The sequence below is a fragment of the Plectropomus leopardus genome, chromosome 23, assembly GCF_008729295.1.
Source record: "Plectropomus leopardus isolate mb chromosome 23, YSFRI_Pleo_2.0, whole genome shotgun sequence".
Taxonomy (NCBI): Eukaryota; Metazoa; Chordata; class Actinopteri; order Perciformes; family Serranidae; genus Plectropomus; species Plectropomus leopardus.
Window position 1 is genome coordinate 7,323,847 of NC_056485.1, and position 22,765 is coordinate 7,346,611.

At 39.7% G+C, this 22,765-nt stretch overlaps 1 protein-coding gene across 1 annotated transcript; it reads left to right on the top strand.

Moving 5' to 3' along the window:
* Positions 1–801: 801 nt before the first annotated feature.
* On the top strand, positions 802–22,747 carry si:dkey-183c6.8 (protein O-GlcNAcase). The gene is made up of 17 exons (XM_042512354.1): positions 802–959; positions 3,046–3,097; positions 7,581–7,678; positions 9,277–9,407; positions 9,510–9,681; positions 9,785–9,883; positions 11,138–11,407; positions 14,134–14,220; positions 14,920–15,395; positions 15,488–15,662; positions 16,296–16,352; positions 16,754–16,839; positions 16,994–17,098; positions 17,644–17,735; positions 17,886–18,075; positions 19,277–19,436; positions 20,834–22,747. The coding sequence occupies exons 1-17, from the start codon at positions 908–910 to the stop codon at positions 20,968–20,970; spliced, it is 2,439 nt and encodes an 812-aa protein (XP_042368288.1). The 5' UTR covers positions 802–907; the 3' UTR covers positions 20,971–22,747.
* Positions 22,748–22,765: the final 18 nt, after the last annotated feature.

Below are 22,765 nucleotides of genomic sequence, written 5' to 3' on the forward strand. Positions count from 1 at the left end.
TAATTGATTTGTCAGAGAAGGGGGTGGCTAGGGTGTGTTTGTTTTTTTTTCTTTCTTTTTTTTTTTTTTTTTTTTTTTTACCATGATCATCCCTGGAACTACAAATATTTTTCCCCGAGCCTCCCTAGGGGACCTAAGAAAAAAATTCATGACCCTGCCTGCACCATAAATAAGCATTTTCACAGTTTTTCACTATGATACAGTGTGATTTGGGGTATTTCTGAGGGTATTTCACATAAATGTCTCTCCCCTAAGCCACATCACTACCACTACTACTACTACTACTAATAATAATAATAATAATAATAATAATAACAACAACAATAATAATAATAAATAATAATAAAATTTAATTTGCAAAGTACTTTACATTTGGAACGTACCTCAAAGTACTAATTAAAAAAACATAATTTGCTCCTCAGTTCCTCTCCCACCCTCATCTCATAAATAACGATCAGTCCTTTATTATTTTTTTTAAATGATCAAATGTTAACCTAATGTAAAGTAATATTTAACAGCTGTAAAACATTAAGTCACGTTCATATTGCAATAGCTTTACCAGTAAACTTAATAATAGGATAAACTTACAATTTTTCCGAATAAAATCAACAAACGACTTCTATTGCAGGCTCAGGCACATTTTCTGTTTTTTTTTTTTTTTTTTTTTTTGTTGTGTGTGTCTTTTAAGCGCTTTACGTGAAAGCAGGATTTTCCGCCGAGTACCTGAACGCAGCACGAGAACACGAGCGTTGTAGAGAGAAGGAGAGGGGAGAGGAGGAGGAGGAGGAGGAGGAGGAGGCAGATCGAGGAGCAGCATGAAGAATATCCCCGGTATCTAAGCTAACAGACGGGGAGAGCATCTCGTCCTCCCTCGCTCGTTCGGGGACGACTGGAAGCGGAGGACAGGATGGAGGACAGGATGGAGGAGAAGAAGCAGTTTCTTTGTGGGGTGGTGGAAGGTAAGAGAGCGGCCGACTTCATAACTGACCTCCTGTAAGATCATGTGATTTTTTTTTTCTTACCTAGGGGAGACGATTCTGAACGACCACCGTTTGACCTACATTTGAGCATTGATTTACTGTAGGCGGAGGGGGCGTGGGAGTGGTAATATGAACGTATGGAGGGATGTAAAGGTCTTCATTAGATGATGTGGTGATCAGTCAGGCTTGGAGTGGAGATCAAAGAGCAGGCGGTGAAAAGGATTCAGTAATGTCTGGTTCCAGGGCTGCAGCCTAAAGAAAGGAAATACTCAGCATGATGGTTGGTGCTAATATATAGTGGTGATATTGACAGTGATGGTGGAGGTGAAGACTGAGATGTGGTCATGAGACTGGGATGATACTGTTGGGATGGCATCACAGTAGTGGAGATGCAGTGAAAGAGAATGAGATGAAGAACATTAGTGTTAATGATGATGACTGAATGGAAGAAAATTTTGTAGAAGGGGACAATTTAAAACGTGCCAAAAATGAAGATGATGTTGAAAGTAATGTGGATAATTATGGTGAGGACAATAATAAAGAGCAGGAGGGGAAAAACACAACACAAGCAGTGCAGATACTAATAACATAAATGGCAAAGCAGGATGCAGTCTAATTACTAAAGACAATGGTGAAAAAGAGGAAATTGATATTTGCAAGAGATGACAACCACACACACAATACAGAGAAAATATGTTACAAATATGTATCTAATTTCATGCTCCAAGAACAGATCCTGGCAAGAAAACAAAAATATTGTTTTCTGTTTATTGAAATTTGAAGGATTTCTATTTTTTCTACCTCCAAAACACAATAACAATCTTGAATAGTGAGGAGCAGGCGATAAACCAGACAACTGCACAACTAATAAAAATATTCAATGTGAAAATTTGTAGCCTTATATATTGTGTTGAGTAGTTGTCATGGAAATGGTTGTGATTTCATGTGATCACAAGTGGACAGAAAGGTGCCTTTCAAAACTGTTGGCAAAGGTGAGAAAAGATCGATATGTACGAAGAGCAAATGTGTCAGCCATCGTTGTATATATTGTCTGTTTTATTGCTAATTATTTGATTAATTAAATCTATGAAATACCAAACAATAATGAAAAACCACCAACAGTACAAAAACTCAAAATATCTAAGTAACACTGAGAGAAAATGTATAAAAGCAGCAAATCTCCACATTTGAGAAGGTGGAACCAGCAAATGCTTTGGCATATGTTTTTCATAAAATGACTTAAATAATTGTTTATTATTAAATTTGTTTTAATTAAATTGTTCAGCACCAGTCTGTTTGTTCACAGTCTCAACTTTAGTGCCACATGATTCTCAGAAAATCGAGTTTCACGGTCCTTTGGGGTGTTTTTACTGTGGTTATTCATATTGCAATATTGCAGCAATAGCACACACACACACACACACACACACACACACACACACACACACACACACACACACAGACACAAACCCTATTTGCAACCTCTAGAACCTGTTTGTTTCCCACTCCCATGTGGTGGCATCCAACAGAGTTAATAATTAGGTTTGGCTTGGTGGGGAGCTCTCTGCAGGACACACACACGTCGTACACATGCAGACTGAAGAACACACTCCTCAGTGTGCGTACAGGAGAAAGAAGCAGTCTGGATATTTAGTGGATGAGATTTACTTCTCACTATGACCCACTTACTGTACAAACACACATTGGCGCGCACACACACGTTCAAAAAACACAAAGGAGGCAGAGGGACACTGAAGATGCTCTCGTTTCTAAAAATAGAAAATGTGATGGAGAGTGGAGCTGGAGATGAATTATGCCTCTGCCAAACACAGAGGGGATGTGACCAAGTATGGGGGCCTTGCATCGCTTTCTATGTGTGTATCTACTGTGTCCAGGAGCTGATCACTGTCCAGTTTGTGATTAATTGCAACAGAATTTGGAACGAAAAAAATAGTAGAGCTTAAGTGCCCCATGGTATGATATTGTGGATATTCAGTGACCATGCATATGTGTGTTTTAATATAAAACAGTGGGAAACTGGGCTAACATTATTTTGCCCCTGCAGGTTTCTATGGGAGGCCTTGGACTATGGACCAGAGGAAGGTTCTTTTTCAGTGGTAAGTCTGTCACCACTGTATGTGAGCACAGGTGTCCATGCATATGTCTTGTCAACCTGGTCAGAGGGGATGTTTTTTTCCTGTGGCTGCTCTTCACATAAATAGCGTGAGCTCAGGAGCCACTGACCTGACGCCTGTGGGCTGAATGCAGTCGCACGCCTCTATATCAGCGCCAGGCAGACGTGAGAGAAATCACTGGTGCAGAATGACTCTGTTGCAAAGGGTAGGCTCATCCTCAGTCCTGAGGCTCTGCCATGGATGACAGGAGGGGGAGAGTGAGGGGTAGATACTGCATTTTGTTGTGGAGAACCCCAGTAATGAGTCCTAAAACCCAGAAATTTGTTAACGTTTTAGCACCTCCGGTTCCCTCTGTTTTTCGTTAGAAGCCTGAAATAATGTCTGTGGTTAACACAAGCTTTAAAGACTTAAACGTTTTGTTCTATGACATGAAATCATCAGTTAATAGCTAATCGCAAACTTGAAAGCTTAAAAAAAGTGGCTAAATGAGAGTACATAATGTCATTACCCTTAACTGCGCAGAACACGGCTTTGCAGCCTCAGTGCAGTGGCAACACAAACATAGTGTACTTTGTTTTAGCCTTGCAATAGCTTTTCACTTCTGGCGACTGCATTTGGCTTCAGAAATCCAAAAAGAGGCGTTCATGTGTGAAGATTATCTTGCTGAACAAAATGTGTAAGTATCATGAACGTTTGTTACAGACCTGTAGTGCTATTTATCAGTCTGGATCGTTTAGGTGTGAGTTGCTGAGTGTTGGAGATATCGGCCCTAAAGATGTCTGCTTTTTCTCCAATATAATAAAACTATATAGCGTTTTAAGCACCAAAAGCTGAGTTCCCTCACTGCTCTCCACGACCTATATCTCCAACACTCAGCAGCTCACATCAAAACTATTTAGACAGATAAATAGCACTACATTTAAGATGGAAAATATTGATTTTTGATTTGGGAGTGAACTGTCCCTTTAACATTTCCTCTAGAGTCATCATCAGGACTACATGTCTGTATCTGTAATTTTTATTTCTAGGGTCAGATTGGCTATCAAGTAAAGCCTCTAGAGCTGTAGCACCAGGCTTTTTAATGTTCAGTATCTCGCAGTCTGTCCATTTAAAAACATCCAACAAGTTTAGAGGACCATGACTCACTAAAACTCTACAATAAAAGCATTGTATTGAATGAAAACTCTGGCAGACTCTGCTGCCTCATAGAGAAGAATCAGTATATTTTTATCATCCTCTTAGCCTTTACAGAGGGAAGGTTTTGCTGTGACCGTGGTTCTTTATTTAGCAGCATCTTTTTTTCCACACAGAGACCTTCACACCAGGGAGCTGCTCAGCACAACCACTCTTTAGATGTTATCCACTCATACCATTGTAGTGCAGCAATAGGCTCTCTTCTGCAACCATCATGACAATGTAAAATTTGTCAACAAAAGCCATTTAAACCAGATAAAATCAGCATCCGAGATAATCAAATATTCCATACAGTGTAGTGCTCCAAGAGACCATAAGCCAAATCAAGTCAGCAAGCTCATGAGCCAAGTCCCTCTGAATCTTGACTAAACAATACCAAGGCAGCTCCTTATTGAGACTGCCACAACAGTTACATCAACTCACGAAGACACACAAGCGCTTTCAGCTTGGATCAGCTCACAGCATTTTAATGACAGTCAACTACAGGAGATTACTAAAGCGTAATAAAGGGAAAAACACAGTCATAATGGCTTTGGGGGATCAGTAGCCTATTCATAATAATCATAATATCCATCAACATATATCTAAATATGAATTCAGAATCGCAACAGGACAAGATTTTGGTATCATAAGCAATCTAGTTTTTGTTTTTAGTCTGAATACGAGTAACCAGTTATGTTTGAGCATGCTTTAGCTGCATCCTGGTAACAATTCATGTTAAGATTAAAAACGTAACAGGACATTGGTTGAAATGTAATCTCAGAACAAATCGGCTATTGTCTGACAATTCGATTGTCGATTGGATTTTGGTTTTTTTAAGAGACTGTATAAAATAATGGATGTAGCCACAGTCACCCATTGGTTTGTGGACAGCCATTTTTGGTGTTTTTGAGACAGAGGTGACCATATATGGACGAGAGAGGGAAGCTGTGGAGGAGCGAGGGTTGGATCTGACTCACAGACAGCAGCTACGCCATCAATACAGCCTGTTACTCAAAGTGGACCCATCCTTAATTATGTGTCACTTTTAGCCTTAATATAATGTAAATGGACGAGTTATATAAATATTCAGCCCACGTACAGTTGTCATGATTGTTTTTATTCGCTATAGAGACCAAAACTGTTTTTGTACCAGGCTGTAAACATGTTAATTTGTGCTGTAAAGTTGGGCATTTTAACATGGGGGACTTTGGGGATTTACTCCCTTTGGGAGCCAGCCTCAAGTGGCCATTAGGGGAACTACAGTAACTTATCTTGATTAAATTTCATCTTTATTTGATATGTATGGTGTATATATGAGTGATGGTATCATATGAAATGAGAAGACCAAATGAGTCCAATGGTACCATCCATGTCATGCTAGCTTGTCAACCCTAACCCAAAAATAATTTTGGTGATGGAAAACACGGCATGGTCATTTCACAGTCGAGTCTCTTGATTTGATATCTGAATGAAAACGAGTTCTGTGGGTAACCTCAAGTCTCCCCTTTACACACATGGCCACTTTATGATAGTCCCGTGCAGTTTTTTGATTCCAAACCAAGACAGTTTGGTAAGAATTGCTTTGCCTTGTCATTATGGACTTTCTAACTGTTTTGTAACACAAACTAATGGAAGTGAGAACGTGATTAAAAAATGTGATTAATTGCAATTAACCATTGAAATTATGTGATTAATCGTGATTAAAAAAATGAGTCATTTGACAGCCCTACTTCATTCATATGCAGAGCTGTAGACGTCATCTCTCAACTCCATTACTGCATCTCAATTTGCCAATCAGACTGCAAACAACATGACACGGAAGAGGAAGTCTTGGCCCTGATATCTGTTATCCGGATATCTGCTTGCAACTCCAGAGCCCCAGAAATATTAGCGCTTGCCTCCAGAGGCTAAGCTGTCGTCAGACTGATAGCAGATGTGTTCTGAGATTGTAAAAACTAAAATATGACCACAGTTATAGTGGGACCTACAGTGTTTCAATGAATTCACTAATGAAGGCTTTGCCATTCCCTTTTCATGTACATTTATATTACCCCCTGTGTATACCTCGCAGTTAGTAGGGGACCAATTAATTGTTGATGGCACACTGATCTTACAAATGAGTGAAGCGACATAAATCCCTGTTGGGAGCTGTGGCACAGTTTTGAAGTTCAACAACCAATAGTGACAGCCGTCTCCATCCCCGGAGATAAGTTGTTCCCTCTGCTCTCTGCTTTCATCTGCTCTTAAATATGCACACCAACTCAATAAAGCACACTGCTTCTGCTCCTATTCACGGTGTAATAAACTGTATAATATTTGTAATTAAATATACAGTCTGTAACTATGAACTTCTATTGATAGTCAGATGATACTTGCTTGACTCTGAGGCTGAATTGGTCTTCGGCAGCTCGAGCGTGTGGGTTCCAGATTTATTTTTAGAGCAGCTTTTGTTAGACTCAAGTGTGGGGTGCAAGCAAAATTCATACAATGAGTGTTGCATAAGTCCGGCACATTAGGCCGGCGCATGTGTGTACAGTATGGAAATGTGTGTGTATCTGATTGTGTGTTTGAGGGAGGTAGGTTGCATCTTTGTGGAGGCGACTTACATACCATCTGTCCAGGAAATCAAGCAGGGAGCGAGAACATAGTCCACCCACAAATGACAAGGACGATGAGAGCTGGTTTCTGTCCAGAGAGAGAAAGAGAGAGAGAGAGAGAGAGACAGACAGAGAAAGAGAGCAGTATTCGTGTTATTGTGTGTGTGATGCAGCTACTGTTTCATTCCTAGTACTATGCTCTATTTATAATTCAGGAGGTCATTTCCTGTAACTGTAACATGGAGCCCCACGATCGATACAGCGGATCTGTTTCTTGCAGCTTGTTGTTTTTCAGTTTTTTTTTTTTATCCTCTTCCGTCTGTCCTCACCTCCCTCTCTCTGCTCCTCCTTTCAATCTCCAGGGCTCCTGTCTCACCCGTCTAAAGCTGTGGCATCAAACTGTGGAAAAAGCGATATGAAATGAATGCAATGAATATACAAAGTAATCGACTGTATTTAAAAATCAGCTGAAAAGTGATTTTCAGAATAAAGATGCACAATAAAGTGCTCACACTCAAACAAAAAAGCACATATTTTGGCGGTCAAAAAGTGCTTACATCAAGCACCGATTGAAAGAGGTTGACAAGGACCGTCTCTAATTTTTCTTCTTGTTACAGATTCACAGATTTACCAGTGAAATTACTTAAACCTTCAGTAACACATGTTACCGCCCCCATGTCTGTCTGTGCCAGGATGCAGAGTTGGGGGTTGAACACCTACCTGTACGGCCCAAAAGATGACCTCAAACACAGACTGCTGTGGAGAGAAGTCTACTCCCATGAGGAGGAGGGTAAGAACATCCCATTCATCCATCTATCATCTTTCAATAAGGAGTAAGAATCATTAGAGGCCCAATGATGCGATAATATAACAACTCTTAAGTCACGATACAATATAAATGTGATTTTAAACATTTTTCAATATACTGAGTGTTGCAACAACATATATTTCATTTTATTATTACATTTTTTTCAACTGCATATTACATTTCCAAAGAAAAACTTTGTCAACATCTGTTTTATCAAATAAGTTTTAAGTCATCTCGTCTTACTTCAGTCATTTTTATTGCAGCAAAACATATCTAGTGGACCAAAAAAGCAATTGATTTTATTATTCTAGTAAGCTATTAAAAGTTTAACTTGTATTTGAGATATCAGTAATTTAAATGCCATGTGAAATACTGCAATATTAAGATACAATTTTGTTCCCCCACCCCTACTGCCCAATCTAGCTATTCAACAATTTATCCAACCATGTGTGCATCCAAGGTTTCCTATTTATGCCTAGCAAGACTTTAAAAAGGTTTTGATTATAATTTTGAAAGATTAAAGTATGATACCCACTCACATCTTCAGACAATGTGAGTTTTTAGTCACACACTTTAAGATTTTACAGACTGGAGCAGTGTCACTATATTTGCAAGACAACAACTGGATCCCATTTGAGATTATTTCCAATTCTTTTCCTGGTGAAAACATTATGTCAAATACTTTTAAGAAATGTGACATATTAACAATTCCTTACAGTCTGCAAAAACACATAAATCTAGAAACCCACAATAAAAGTGTCATATGTCAACAGTGTTCTTGTCAGTTCATCATAAGTATAATCAGTGAAGATGAACTGCGTGTAGATTTTACATTTTGGATTCTGTCACCTCAACTCGCTACCAACCTCTGTTGGTTAGTTGGACTATTTGAGTGAGAAAGGTGAGTCACTTGAGGCAGACTCTCTGCAGTATTGAGACTAATTTGTTTCAGATCTGTACCAGATCTGCCCCGGGACATTTTGTCCTCAAAGAGGCTCAATATTTACTGTCCCAAATATAAAATTGCCTTGTTTGAAATTGCTGGTAAATTTATTTTTCATTACCTCCCTAAAAGGTGTCAACAAGTCTTATGTTACCCATTATATTATTTTTATAGTACCCGGGAGACTGTGTGGCGTTAGTCTGAAGGCCTGGTCATTTCGAGCCAAGCTGAATCTCCTTAGATGTCAGAAACATAATCGTAATTTCAGTATTTTTTGAAAACTCTGGCCAAACTGTCTCATTTTGTCTCCCTTTTAATTTCATATTCCATGTCATTTATCGCTTCCAGATACTGATTCTAATACTTGGGTTTGCACATTGGCCGATACCGAAACCACTGCATTAAAGAAAAATTAACAAAATCTATGTTAAACATGTCCAAATACATATAGACAATGAATCCCGCTGAAGAATAGTACTACTATTAAGTTTATCAATAAATTACTTGGTATCAGATGGGCCCACTTGTTTACTGGCCGATCTAGCATTTTAGGCAGTATCGAAGGCTTTTTCGATACTAGCATTGGCATCGGAACAACTCCGTTTCAAATTTAAGATTTTTCTCCTCCTGCTCTCAGGTCAGTTACGTACTCTCATAAAGGAGGCTCAGTCAAGAGGCCTGAGGTTTGTTTACGCCCTCTCTCCTGGTCAGGACATCGTCTTCTCTTCTTCCTGTGACCTGACACTCCTAAAGCGCAAGCTGAGACAGGTACGTGACACAACAAGGCACTGAACACTGCAGGAATGTAACATTTTATGAGCTTTTCTTTTTCTCTCTCACGTACAACCTCTTTTTCTTCTCTCTCTCCAGGTGTCAGACCTAGGTTGCCAGGCATTTGCCATTCTGTTTGATGACATCGACCACTCCATGTGTCAGGCTGACAGCGAGGCCTTTTCTTCATTCGCTCATGCTCAGGTCACTGTAACCAATGAGATCTATCGGTACTTGGGGGAACCACCTGTCTTCCTTTTCTGCCCCACAGGTAGGCGTGCTGAACTGAGTTGAATCTGAATGTCTTTAATCTAAAGAATCTTATAAAACTTGACAGATCTGATGAAATGTACCTCTGTTTGTCTCCCCTGTAGAGTACTGTGGATCTCTGTGTTCTCCCAGTGTATCAAAGTCTCCCTACCTGCAGACTGTTGGAGAGGACCTGCTGCCAAACATAACAGTGATATGGACAGGTGAAACGCAAACACGTCTCAGCATAAATATGAAATCTAAAAATGATTCATGATAACGTAATTTGTAGAAATCAAACATTTTGACTGTTTTCTTTACCGCTGTATAATAAGGCTGTATTCCTGCAGACATAAACCAGTCACTTTCTTGTTTTCTGTTTCTCAGCCTCATTAGCTGACCTGCCGTCTCTTGGCTAATAACAGCACATACTGACAAATGCAAATGGCATGTAAATAAGTGCCGGCACGATTCCACCAACAACCTCCAAAAGACCAAAAAACAATTTCACATCCGCCCACACCATATGGAAATATAGTGCTCATGTACACAAATTATCTACTCTCTTTTAGGTTAATTTTTAAAAATAATTTGCTAATTTTATTTTTTCACATTAGAAGCTTTTCATTGGTGATATGTCATGGTAAGCTACAGCATTTATGCTTGTTTTTCACTTTCTGTGTCAACATTACAGCACAGGAAAGCAAACTGCTGTTTATATAACCAAATATGATGGCAGGATCATGTTTCACAAATGATTTTTCCTTGAAAATTAAATTGTGAACCCTCTGGGGCTCCAGCGTGTTCATGCATGGGTTACACTGCTTGTTTTAGAAAATAAAAAGTGTCAAGATTAAGCCAGGAGGAAACAATGTCATGCTGCAAACAGTTTACATAAATAAATGTTACTGCATTTGCATATACTAGTCAACATCAGCAACATAATGCCTGATGTCCAAACTACCAATAAATTCCATTTCCAAAGACAGCATACAATGGATTACTTCACTGATTCACTAGAATTAGCCAGAAAAGAGGATACAACTCAGACAATTACACAAAAATTACTAACAGTAAATAAGAAATCTATACTTAAGGACAACCCGACTTGTGCATTAAGCATAACTAAGCCTCATTTATTCTACTGCTGAAACTTATTGTAGAATCAGCTTCTAATAAAAGCATCATTTTTCTATTTTCTCTTGTCATGTGGCACCAACTTAAAAAGTATTAGGGTCTTTTTACTGCATAGACATCCTGGTTTTATTAAAATGCCATATTTCCAGCAGCTTAGTACTTGTAAAATTCAGATTCTGATTTTGTTGCAGTAACAACAGTAAAAGTAATTCTTCCACCCCTGCTGGTATGTCTGAAAAGGCCTTAGGAATAAGCAGAGAATAACTTCATTTCAGTCTCCTCTTGTCTCAGATTTGGATTTGTGTTTATCAAACCTTTTCCGTTCACTCTTGGTCCCACAGGAAGTAAGGTCATCTCCAGGAAACTGTCTGTAGACTGCCTGGCTGAGGTGGAGTCCGTCCTCCAGCGCCCGCCGCTCATCTGGGACAACCTGCACGCTAATGACTACGACTCCAGACGTCTCTTCCTGGGACCTTTTAAGGGCCGGGAGCCTCAGCTGAGGAGCCATCTTCGAGGCCTGTTACTCAACCCCAACTGCGAGTTCGAAGCCAATTACATCCCTCTGCATTCACTGGGGAGCTGGTACCGAGCTGGAAAAGAGGAGAGGAAAGGTGAGGGGATCGGTGGAGGGAAGGATGGAGCAGAAAGAATTAATGAGCAGCTGGAAGGAAAGAGGAAGTAGCAGTGATGAGACAGGAGATGTCCCGAGTTAATAAACTAATATTAGCTCCAACAGACAAGAGACATGTACAGTTAGTCCCATTGCTTCCTGTCGAAATGTCTAATAAGCCAGTGTTGCTTGGCAACTAACACAATTTCATGTGATATTATTTAAAAAATAATTTAACTTGTAGGAATTAAAGCTCCATCTGTTGTCCTGGACAAAGTTACTCAATAAGTCTTCAGTTGTTGTTACACTGGATAAAAATAGTTCCCTAAAACTGAGTTGCACAAGAAAAGATTGCTTTTATTGTCCCTTGGGAAATTTGTCTTAGACAACAGGCTGCAACATAAAAATACATAGTGTGGCAACAGACATAAAGTGCATTCAAATACCTGTAACACAGCCCCTTATTTTACATTCTCTTAATGTCCTGAATTTTAGGAGATTTACTGACAGAAAGATGAAGGAGTTGTTGTATCTATTCAGGTATCTCTTCCTGCATTTAATTGGAATCCCATTGCCACAAATTTCATCAACAATCATCAACCTTCAAAGCAAAGTGCATCTATTCACACAACTAGTTGAGATATCATAGCTCCCTGATGCAATCATATTTCACAAAAAGTGCATATATTACGAACTGTAGACTGTGAAACTTTGTGCTACAGCTCTTAGATAGCGGAGCTGTAAAAGCTCTTGCATCACCTTAATTTGACATTTGGTTTAAATGTGTTGCTTTTAATTTACTGTGATAATATAATACATGAGAACAGCGCCAGAGAAAGAAAGCAGAAACAAGGGAGTTGGATAAAAAAAATGTTGGAGAGAAAACCACTGTAGCGTGTAATGTTCTGAAGACGGGTGGCGAGAGGTGGTGATGGAGGAATAATTGCGTGGTGTGATGAAGGAAGAAACGAGAGGAGAGGAACGTCCCTCTGTGGAGGAGAACCAAGGCGGAGGGCTGGAGGAGAAATGGGCTTTAAGGGAGGGGAAGAGGAAAGAGATGAAGGGCAGGCTGAGGCCTGTGATGTGGATGGAAATGGAAGAGGAATTTTAATGATTATAAGAGATGGAAGGGGATGGGGGAGTGAGTGGGTAGTATGTGAAGTAATTACAGGATCCAGTCTTTTTGTGTGTGAACGATCTAACTTTATGGATAGTGGCGCAGACCAAATTAGGCTAATATTACATAAAAGCAGTACGTGTCTTATTCCTGGAGTTGGAAAATTTTAAGTTAGAGTAGGATCAGTTTAGATGAAACATGTAATTGTGTTTTTATATTTGCATTTAAGCATGGAGCTGAAGTTGATGTCAGCTCGATGTTTTATGATGTATGACACTAGACACTGTAAAGCAGTGTTAGTTGGTAAAGATTGCATTTTTATGTCTCTACGCTGGAGCTAGCCATGGCTGGAGGCATTATGTTTTTGGGTTGTCCCTTCGTCCATCCCATTATTGTGAACCTGATAGCTAAAGAACACTTCTTCAAATTAGGCACAAACATCCACTTGGACTCAACGATAACCTGATTAGATTTTAGTGGTCATAGGTCCAGGTCAAGGTGACCTTGTCTGTCTCATTCTTGTGAATGCGATATGTCAAGAATGCCCTCAGGAAAGTTCTTTAAATTTGCCATAAATTTCCAATTAGACACAACAATGAAGTGATTTTATTTTTGTGGTCATAGGTCAAAAGTCAAGTAATTGTGACCTCTTTTGTCCCATTCTTTCAAGAATGCCTGAAAGGAATTTCTTTAAGTTTTACTTCCACTTGGACTCAAGAATGAACTGATTAGAATTTGGTGGTTGAAGGTCAAAGGTGAAGGTTACTGTGACTTCACAAAGCATGTTTTGGGCCATAACTCAAGAATTCGTATGCTAATTTTGACAACATTTCACACAAATGTCAAACAGGATAAAATATTTAAGTAATGACATTTTTATATCTAAAATGACAAAAGGTCAACTTCACATCATAATGATCTGCTAAAACAATTTTCTGGCCATTACTCAGTATCATATCTCAGGACCAGAGGGGGAGATATTTGGTTAGATGCTGAATTGGTACTGGTCAGTAATTGGTACTTTTTATACTTTATTTTCCTGAAAAACCAAAATAAATATAACAGAGAAAAAAAAGATACCGAATGAATGACACTGTTCTGGAGACTGTGCTGATTGTATAGCTCTCCTGTGCTGTGGGGGAAGATGAGTATGAAGCAGACGTGTTCACAGGCATGATTATAAAATGTAACTGCATCTTGGCTGGTTTACATAGGCATACAAACGCGAATTTGCAATTTTGTTGCATTCTTTGTGGCTTTTTTTTTTTTGGTGCTATATTTTCCTCATTTCCTCTGATCATTTTCCAAACAGAGACATAATAATGCTTTATCTCCAGCTTACGTACAGTAGGCTATATTTGAAAACAACAGTTTCAAATGTCATGTTTTAGTGTTGGTTCTTTAGAAGATAAAAGTTGTGTATCTTATTTTCAAGTCATGCATAAATGTTACACATAATGTAGAGGTATGACTGGTGTGGGGGGAGGTTTGTCCATATAAATATGTCCAAAGACTGAGGACTGTGAGAGTGGTTCTCTGTACTGTGTGTTGTATGAATATGAGTAATTTAGAATCCTCTTATATAATACAACCATGCTTTTATGTTCTAGATGAGGAGTGTGAATACTGTCCTGATAGAGCTCTGTCTGCTGCACTTCATGACTGGATGGAAGAACTCAACCAACCACTACAAGCAGGTAAAGTATTATATATGTATATATGTGTGTCACATTAACTGGACTCAAACAATTAACTTCTCAGTCATATTCATGACCTCTGAGTGGATAACTTAAATCAGTGTATACCTTAACTGCAACATTTCTGCACCGTTGACCACAAACTGAAATTTTGAAGGTGGCCTAAAAATGTCTTTTGGCCACAGTATTACATTTGTTAATAATCTCTAATGTTTTTATTTAAATACATGTCTGTTACGCCAGTATCAATTGCTGAGTGGGGTAACACAGTTGTGGTGGAGAGTTAAAAACCGGTCTGTCTATGGCAACATTTACAAGAAAAAACTAATGCAGACATGCAGAGTTAACACATTTTCCATCACTCACCACAAAACAGACTCATTGTCTTCAACTCATTGGTTTGTGAAGCAGCCTCTGTTTTTTTCCCGGTTTCTGCTAGCATTGCGGGTAAAGTTTGATGATTGCTGAACAAACAAAGAAAAGAGCAATGACTACAAATGATGAAACTTCAAAAACAAGTCTACATCTAAAGAAACAAAAACAATTGCCAACTGATTGATTTGGATCTCTGAGAAACGAGAACTAGAACCACATCTGCAATTACCACTTATCGCCATAGGTGCTGCCAAAGCAAATGAAACTGAGATCTTAAAAATTAGAACTTTAATAACATAACCTATTTTTTAAAAATTATTTCAGGTCGACAGAGCTCACGAGCAGACCAGCGTTCCTCTGCTACAACAACTCGCTGCAAAACTCCTGACAGATCCGACTACCCTTCCACCTTTCGCGGATCTTCCGCCGTGGCCAAGCTTCCTGTTTTCCCCCTGAACTCCAGCTCACCTCCAACGTCACCTACTAAGGTCAAGGGGGAGACCGACGGACGTGATGGTGAAAGAAGGAGGTCAAACCAGCCTAGTCAACCCAATCACCAACCTCCAGGATCCAGGCCTGGTGCACCCTCTGTTGGAGGCAGGGGACAGAAGGCCCAGGGTCAGGGGCTCTGTGCTGGGAAGGGCCTGCTAAGTGAGTCCCAGGTGCGGCTGCTGGTTGGTCTTTATTATCTACCCCACGAGCATGGCCCATCTGCCCAGAAACTGCTGCAGGACCTGACCTGGCTGAAAGCAAACTGCCACCTGGTCAGCGCAAACAGCAAAAAGACAACGCCTCAGAAGGTCAGTGTGGGTTTTGTGCAGATTTCTTGTTAAATTGTGGCGTGCACGATTCTTAATGTGAGTGTTTTACATACTTGTGTGTGTGTCCTTAGATTGACGAGTGGCGTGGCCGTTCCTCCAGGGTCCTGTCTTTGTGTGAAGACATAGCACAGCTCCACTGCAGCGTGGTGGGTGGGGCCAACAGGGCAGTGCTCTACGACCTTTACCCTTATGTGTGGGACCTGAGGAACACGGCTCTGCTGGCAAAAGCATTCATATGCTGGCTGGGTGAGTGGAAAGAGAAGCAGGGAACTATGGGAATACAGAGTGTATAATATATAAAATAGAATTACATAGCTTGGCTTGGTATGCTTGGCTATCTTTTCATATTGTGTATTGTATATTTCATATTGTATATATAAGTATATCTTATAGTACATTTTCTTATAGTTTTATATAGCACAGTATAGTATATGATGGTTTGATATAGTATAGTGTAGTATAGTACAGTATATTATAGCATAGTTTTGTATAGTTTCTTAAAGTGTAGAATGATCTAATGACATGTTTGACAAAATACCCCAATATTGTAGGACTAGATACTGGTACTTCCATAAAATATGTACATAATGCGATTTTTAATAAATAATCAGCAGTAATTTGGATATTATAACTGAAAAGGCCAATAATAGAGCAGCTAGAACAGTCTGGTAAGTTAAGAAAATTAAATCACTTTACTTAATGCAGCTTTTAAAACCAGGAAAAGACTACAGAGATCTAACACAATATCTATTCTCCTATAACCTAATGCCCAGCCCTACTTTGGTATAGTATTGTAGCTCTATATTGTAACATAGTACCCTATGACACTATGCTATACTATAATCTAATGATGTAACCCTGCTCACCTGTCTCACTCAGATGGACGAGTGTTGAGCGACAGCTCCACGCTGGGCACCTGGAGGAACTGCTTCCACTGTGAGTAGGCACAACCTTAAACTCTTTATATATTCATTTCCCCGACTTAACTAACTGCAAGTAGCCTCTGCTGCACAAATCATTCTTATCTAGAGTAAATTCAGTCTGAAAGATTCCCACTATTAACATCCAATCATTATATCTCAGCACAAGCTCAGTGGAGCTCAGCAGATAATAGTGTGGCAAGGACTGAACCACCAGTTACGCTTCAAATATTTATAGCACCAGCATGAAAAAAGAAGATAATTTCAGCCCACATCTCTCGTGTAGCTGTCATGCTGTAAAACACTGAACTTTTATGCCGGCATGTATATTTAAAGCTGATTTAACTGAGCCTTCGTTTTCCATCGGCCCTGACCACATCATGTCCCCTGACTGCGATTGGTTCTTGTCTGTGGTAGGGTGCGGTAAGACCACAGGGGCAGACCTACTGGGAGTGGAGTCAGAGCCATGGGCGTTCAAAGGGGGTGTGTCTGGGGAAGTGCAGGTAGGGTGTGAGTTATGTTATTTTGATTAGATGTTGCTAATCAATCCTTTTTAAAATTTAAGTTTGTGACACTGAATTTCAATCTTTCTGTAACTGCCTGCCTGTAACTTCTGTCTGTTCGCTCACGTGTGTGCGTGCGTGCATGTGTGTGTAGATGCTTCTCCCAATAGGCAGCAGCAGTGAACTCTTCACTCATCCTCCTCCTCTCTTCCCTACCTCTCGTCTCTACAACATCAGGCCCTACCACAGCAAGGACAAGGTGAGAGAATTCACTCCCACACGTTATTGTTTCGCACATAACGCCAGGATAATTCATGGAATATCAGTACAAAAGATGTAGCAGGATTTAGGGTCAAAACCACGTTTAAGAAAACATGACAAATCAATCTACCTTGTACCTTGTTCACAATACAGTACGCACTATCACTTTATCACCTGCAAAATGTAAGCATAGCTGCTGTGGAAACCGCACTATTTGTCTTTAGAATAAAAATAAAACTTGGAACGAACCAGGAAGGAAGGACATTTTTAGATCGTGCATACACTCTGACTTAGTAATGGAAAGTCATGGAAGATTTATGGAATTTTCAGCCAGTGTCACAGTACGATCCTTATATGGAGAAATGCTGCAAAATTAAACAGTTTTTAAAGGATTCAGATCGTTCAGTCACCTGTAGATTTTTAGTCCAACACATGCAATTGGGAAACATGTGGCCAAATAGACTGGGGCATGAAACTACAGAATTATAATATTTTCTTTCAAAGATATTCAATGATAATGATAATCATTTTACGTGTGTGTAGTTGGAGTTATATCGGATGGTGCGCCAACTCCACCTGAGGACTCAGGGCGGCCAAGAGTCCACCTCTGCTCATCCAGATGTTATAGGAGACAGGTGTGTGTGTGTGTGTGTGTAAGAGCGATAAAGAGGAGAGCGTAATCCTCTACACTGCAAAAAACATTTTCATGCTAAATATTAATCATATCAGAATACTAGTTTGTACTCACATATTTGTCAAATAGTAATGTCTTCTCATTTCCACAGATGTCTTGGGCCGTGCCTGGCACTGTGCCCGGAGTACAGTTTCATCCTGGAGGACGAGCTGGGTGTGTGTGGCTGCGTGTTGGGCATCTTGGATGTGCGCTCCTTTGCCAAGAGGTGCCAGGCCAGCTGGATGCCTGCCATGAGAGACAAATACCCGCCTAAAGGGGGCAACACACACCCCAACACGCAGGTAAGTATTTCATTAAACTTGGCATATAAATTCATAACTATTGTGTCATTCTGAAGAGCGCAGCAGTGTAACACAGCTAAAAACAAAGAGTTATAGACACACTCAACTGAATTTATGCACAGAGATGTTTCAACATACCTGCAGTTGCACCATCTGGATCCTTCTGTGATGCACTAGTGGGAGGTAGGTGGCATACACAGGTAAACAAAACCAAAGACACACACTCATACACACAGACTGGACTCAAGATTTCATTTAAATTATTTTTTGAGCCACTTGATTGATAAGACATATTGAATTATTTTTGATAAGTACACAATTGTGAATATAGAACACTCACAGTGAAGTATAGTGGAAGTAGAGAATGCCCTTGATTACAGCGTCACTGTTACTCATCATGACAAACAGTTGAGCGATCTCAGGCACAGAGCCAAACAGAGCAGCAGGGACAGTCAGTCCCTGACATTTTAGGAGGACTTATCTGCCCACTCTGCGCGTCACGCTGCACACTGACTCTCCCACTGTGAATGACTGTCATTCACAGTGCAGCTACAGGTGTGTGAAGGTGGAAGCGTTTTCATGGCATCTGTTTCTGCTTTATTAGATGTGGGAATATAGCAGCAGTATTTGATACAGTAAATTACACATTTTCTGTGACTTATTCCCTCCGTCCTATCGCTGACTGTGCCTTATTATTTGCTTTATGACCTGAAGACTAGGAAGAGAAAACCTCTCTGCTTGCAAGTTCTATGCCAGGAAAAACTGCATACTGGCTTCTCTGACAGGAAGTACATTAGTATAATCATACTGGTCTACGTCTACAAAATAAAAGCTGCTGATACAGCGCAGACTGTTGATAAAACATTAAAAGTATGCTAAAATAAATTTGTTGTGATTTGAATTTTTGCTAAGTAGTCTTTATACTTTGTTTTTATGTAATTTGTGGTTAGATTTCTCAGTAACTTGAAAGTCTAATGAGGTTTTACAAGGCACGCTAAGTAAAAAATGGTCCATTAGTATCACCTAGTGGCTGCTGTTGGAAACTACAACAACATGGGAATATGCTTGGCACATGCTGTGCCTCAACCATCCATCTAACAAGCACTGACAAAAAAGTCCCAAAATTTAAGATGGTTAGGACAAAGCTCCTTTGGCAACACATTGTGAGAGTGTCCTTGCATCTGTGCTTTACTCTGTGTAGGACCTGATCCAGCTGATGGAGGAGGACCAGGGAGAATACCCAGACTCTCTCCTCTATCACTTCCCCTCTCAGCTGCGACTGGACGCCCTGCCTGAGCTGGTTGACATCAGCGTCAGCCGGACACTGCTCACCGCCCTGCTCACTGCACTTAAGGCCAACGGTAAGCATGGATTGATTACTGAACACGCCGATTGTGCACATCCTGACTTGCAAAAAGTCAGTGATCCCGTACTGGCCAGAAAGAGAAAAAAAATTACACCTGAGAGATTCAAAATAACTACAATGAGAAACAAAATGTCCACAAAGAGACATGAACCCCATAAAGATGTTTAATGACTAAATAATGATGCAAAACCACCAGTCAGTCTGTGGCTCTTGCTCCTGTGTAGGAGAGGTGGTGGGGCCCTTTCCATACCTGTGCCCAGGGGCCACTTGTCTTCGCTTATGATGGTTAAGACAGGGTGTTGAGTTAGTGTATTGGTGTGTCTTGTTTTAAACTGAGGTAAAGCATCATGAACCATCACCTCTGACAAAGTGAAGGTATATGGTTCAACAAGACGTGAAAAATATTTACATACCTTGTTTCAGTTCGTCAAACGCTTCTCTGGAGGACTTTTGTAGATAGTAACATCAGTGTTCACCAGTTTGAGGCTGTAAGAGGAGCAGAAAAATATGCGCGGTTGAAGCAGTGTTGTAATACAACATTAATGTGAACACATTCACGTTCAAGTTCATTAAAATGTTTTCACACCATAAAAGTCAATAGTTTAATTTTGGCAGATGCTATCAGCTATTTGGTGGCTATTTACACCAGGGTGTAGCTTTATTCCTGAGCTTTCTATCAAATGACATTAACACTAATGAGTCTATTCAGCTATTCGGGCAAAGTTTATGTACACAGTGTGCATTCAGCAGCTCCTCCTTAAAACTGAAAACAAGTCAACTCTGTAAAAATAATGAACAAACATTGACTCTCACAGGATTCTCAGTCCTGCCTATTGTGTGAAAGTCCTGAGCTTAACCCATTCATCCACATCTTACTCTCTCCACTGACTGTATTGCCTTTTATACATCATCTGACTTTTCTGGCAGTACATTTGAGTTTTTCCCTGTAATTTACCACTTTAATCTCAGAGAATGGGCAAGATTGACTATTAAAACCTTCACACTGACCACCTCTGATCTTACCACTTTAGCATGACGAGTATTAGCCAATCACAGCACACAGCGGTATCTATAATAAGGTGTTGTAGTAGGTGTAAGTAGCCAAATAGCTGAAGCTAGGGTGCAAATAGACACTCGTAAATATATATATTTAACATATGTACTTGTGGTGGAGCTGATGTTTATCCTGGATTTTGAAATTCTGTGTTTTTAAACATTTGAATGACATTCTACCTCAGACTAACAGGTTGTGTGTGGTTCATTATTTTTCAGTGAACCCCTGACTCTACTTATTGCATATGAGTATAAGTTTGTGTATTTTTGTATGCAGCTAGAGAGCAAGATTGTGATTTAACAGTTTAAAAAAAACACGTTTCATAACCATGTGTGCAGGTTCTCAGGGTGTGTTCTGTGAGGTGCAGCCAACAGACCGTCAGAGGCTGGAGTTCTTGACCAAACTGGGCTTCCTGGAGATCCTGAGAGGAGAAGCTAGGAGCAGAGAGGGAGTGGTGCTGGGGAGGCTGCTCTGAAAATAAACACACAAACACTCACACACATACACATACACACCACCATAAACACATAAAGACGATGTATCTGCTATATGGGTGCAAGTACCCATACAGCAGATACAGAGAAGCGCTTATACACACAGAAAGGTGTTAGAAACACAGTACGCACAGTACAGTGTAGAGACGGCTAAACTCTGCAAAGACACGGGATGTGCATTTTCTCCTGCAAGAGAGAAAAACTTCTTTAAGGGACAATCCTGGATTCGTTTGAGTCTGTGTGGCAGCAGTAATGGGGATGAACCCAGAGATTTCTGAGGGATTTAGAAAATATAAAATAAGCTTTGAGTTGAAACCTTCAGCAGAGCCGTGCTAATCTTTCCTCGGATTCCACCCCTTCGCTACGGATTACAAGAGTTAGTCAAGTTACAAGAAAGTCAACAGCAGAATAGTTTGAGACGGGAGCAGAGCAGGAGATCACAGCTGTGTGTGGCACATGTCAAGCTAATCAATAGTTTATCATCCAACTCTGGGAGTTCTCTCTGCATTTTAGCATCTTTCAGCTCTTGTTTTAGTTTTCTGACCCACTCTTTGCAGCTTAATTTAACAAGTCTATGAAAGCAAATAATATTTTCCAAAATTTCTAGCGATTCCTTTAATCTGACTAAGAATAATCCCCTCAATTAAGCTGTTTCAATCGATCTTGTGCTCTGCTCCCTCTGTTTTGCTCATAAACAATAATTTTATTCCTAATAGTTAGGTTTGTTGTTTTCTAGCTTCTGTCCTGTTGGTTAAAAAAAGTCAGCTGACAGCAGGCTAGACCCAGGCACAGCGTCACTGTTTACACTTGATTAGATTAGGTGAATGTTTACATGCATGAAGAACAAAACATTGTGGGAAAAACAACATTCACAAAGTAGGATTACATCAACGCAAAAACACATTTATAATTTCAATAGGATGCTCTAACATGGCAACATTATTGAAGATTTTTTCCCATTGGACTTTTCTCAACCATTACAGCTATAAAGACTTAGGAGAAACCAGAACAAAATGCAAGTGCATGCATGCTAAAATACATCAGAAATAGAAAAAACAAGTAAAATCATCAAGTTTTTTATAGATTGTGCATGAAAACCATCATGCAGACATACAAGGTACAAACACACACACACACACACACACATACACACACATACACACACACTTATCTGAAGTTTACACTGGGTTCAATTGGATATAAGAGATACCTCTTCCTCATGTCATCGTCAGATACTGTAAACATCACATGTGAGCATGTATGGTGTCTGTGTGTGTGATACCGATTAAGACAGCCATGTCATTCTGCCTTTATTCTGAACCATAACGAACACAACCATACATGCAGACACACACACTCAAAACACAAACACACACGGTCATGCTAAAAGAAGCACAACAGCACTCACAATCAAATCTTCAATTGAAAGTACGTAGAACTACGAATGTTCATTCTTTTGTAACGCAGCTTAAAAAGACACAAGTACCGTTTGTGCAAGTATTTATATTTCTACTTTTTTTCTTATGCTTGATCAATCACAGACTGAGAGGCACTTTTGTATGTTTCATCCTGTTACTAACCTCATCACCACTGTCTGTGAGGTAATTAACGATAAAGAAGAATTTAGTCCCAGAACTAAAACTGACGTAGACAAAAAAATAAAAAAAATAATCCTGACAGCACTGAAAGAGAAATGCATGATGATAGAAAACAAATGTTATTGTTTGTGACAGTGTTTTCATTTCACCTGTATGAAAAAAATAATCTTTTTAATAT

What these genes read in the sequence shown, in the direction of transcription:
- si:dkey-183c6.8 (XM_042512354.1), top strand. Translation starts at nt 908, where the DNA reads ATGGAGGACAGGATGGAGGAGAAGAAGCAGTTTCTTTGTGGGGTGGTG. An exon ending in TCTTTGTGGGGTGGTGGAAG is followed by an intron (nt 960 to 3,045) that starts GTAAGAGAGCGG and finishes TTGCCCCTGCAG; the next exon opens with GTTTCTATGGGAGGCCTTGG. An exon ending in ACACACACCCCAACACGCAG is followed by an intron (nt 18,076 to 19,276) that starts GTAAGTATTTCA and finishes TACTCTGTGTAG; the next exon opens with GACCTGATCCAGCTGATGGA.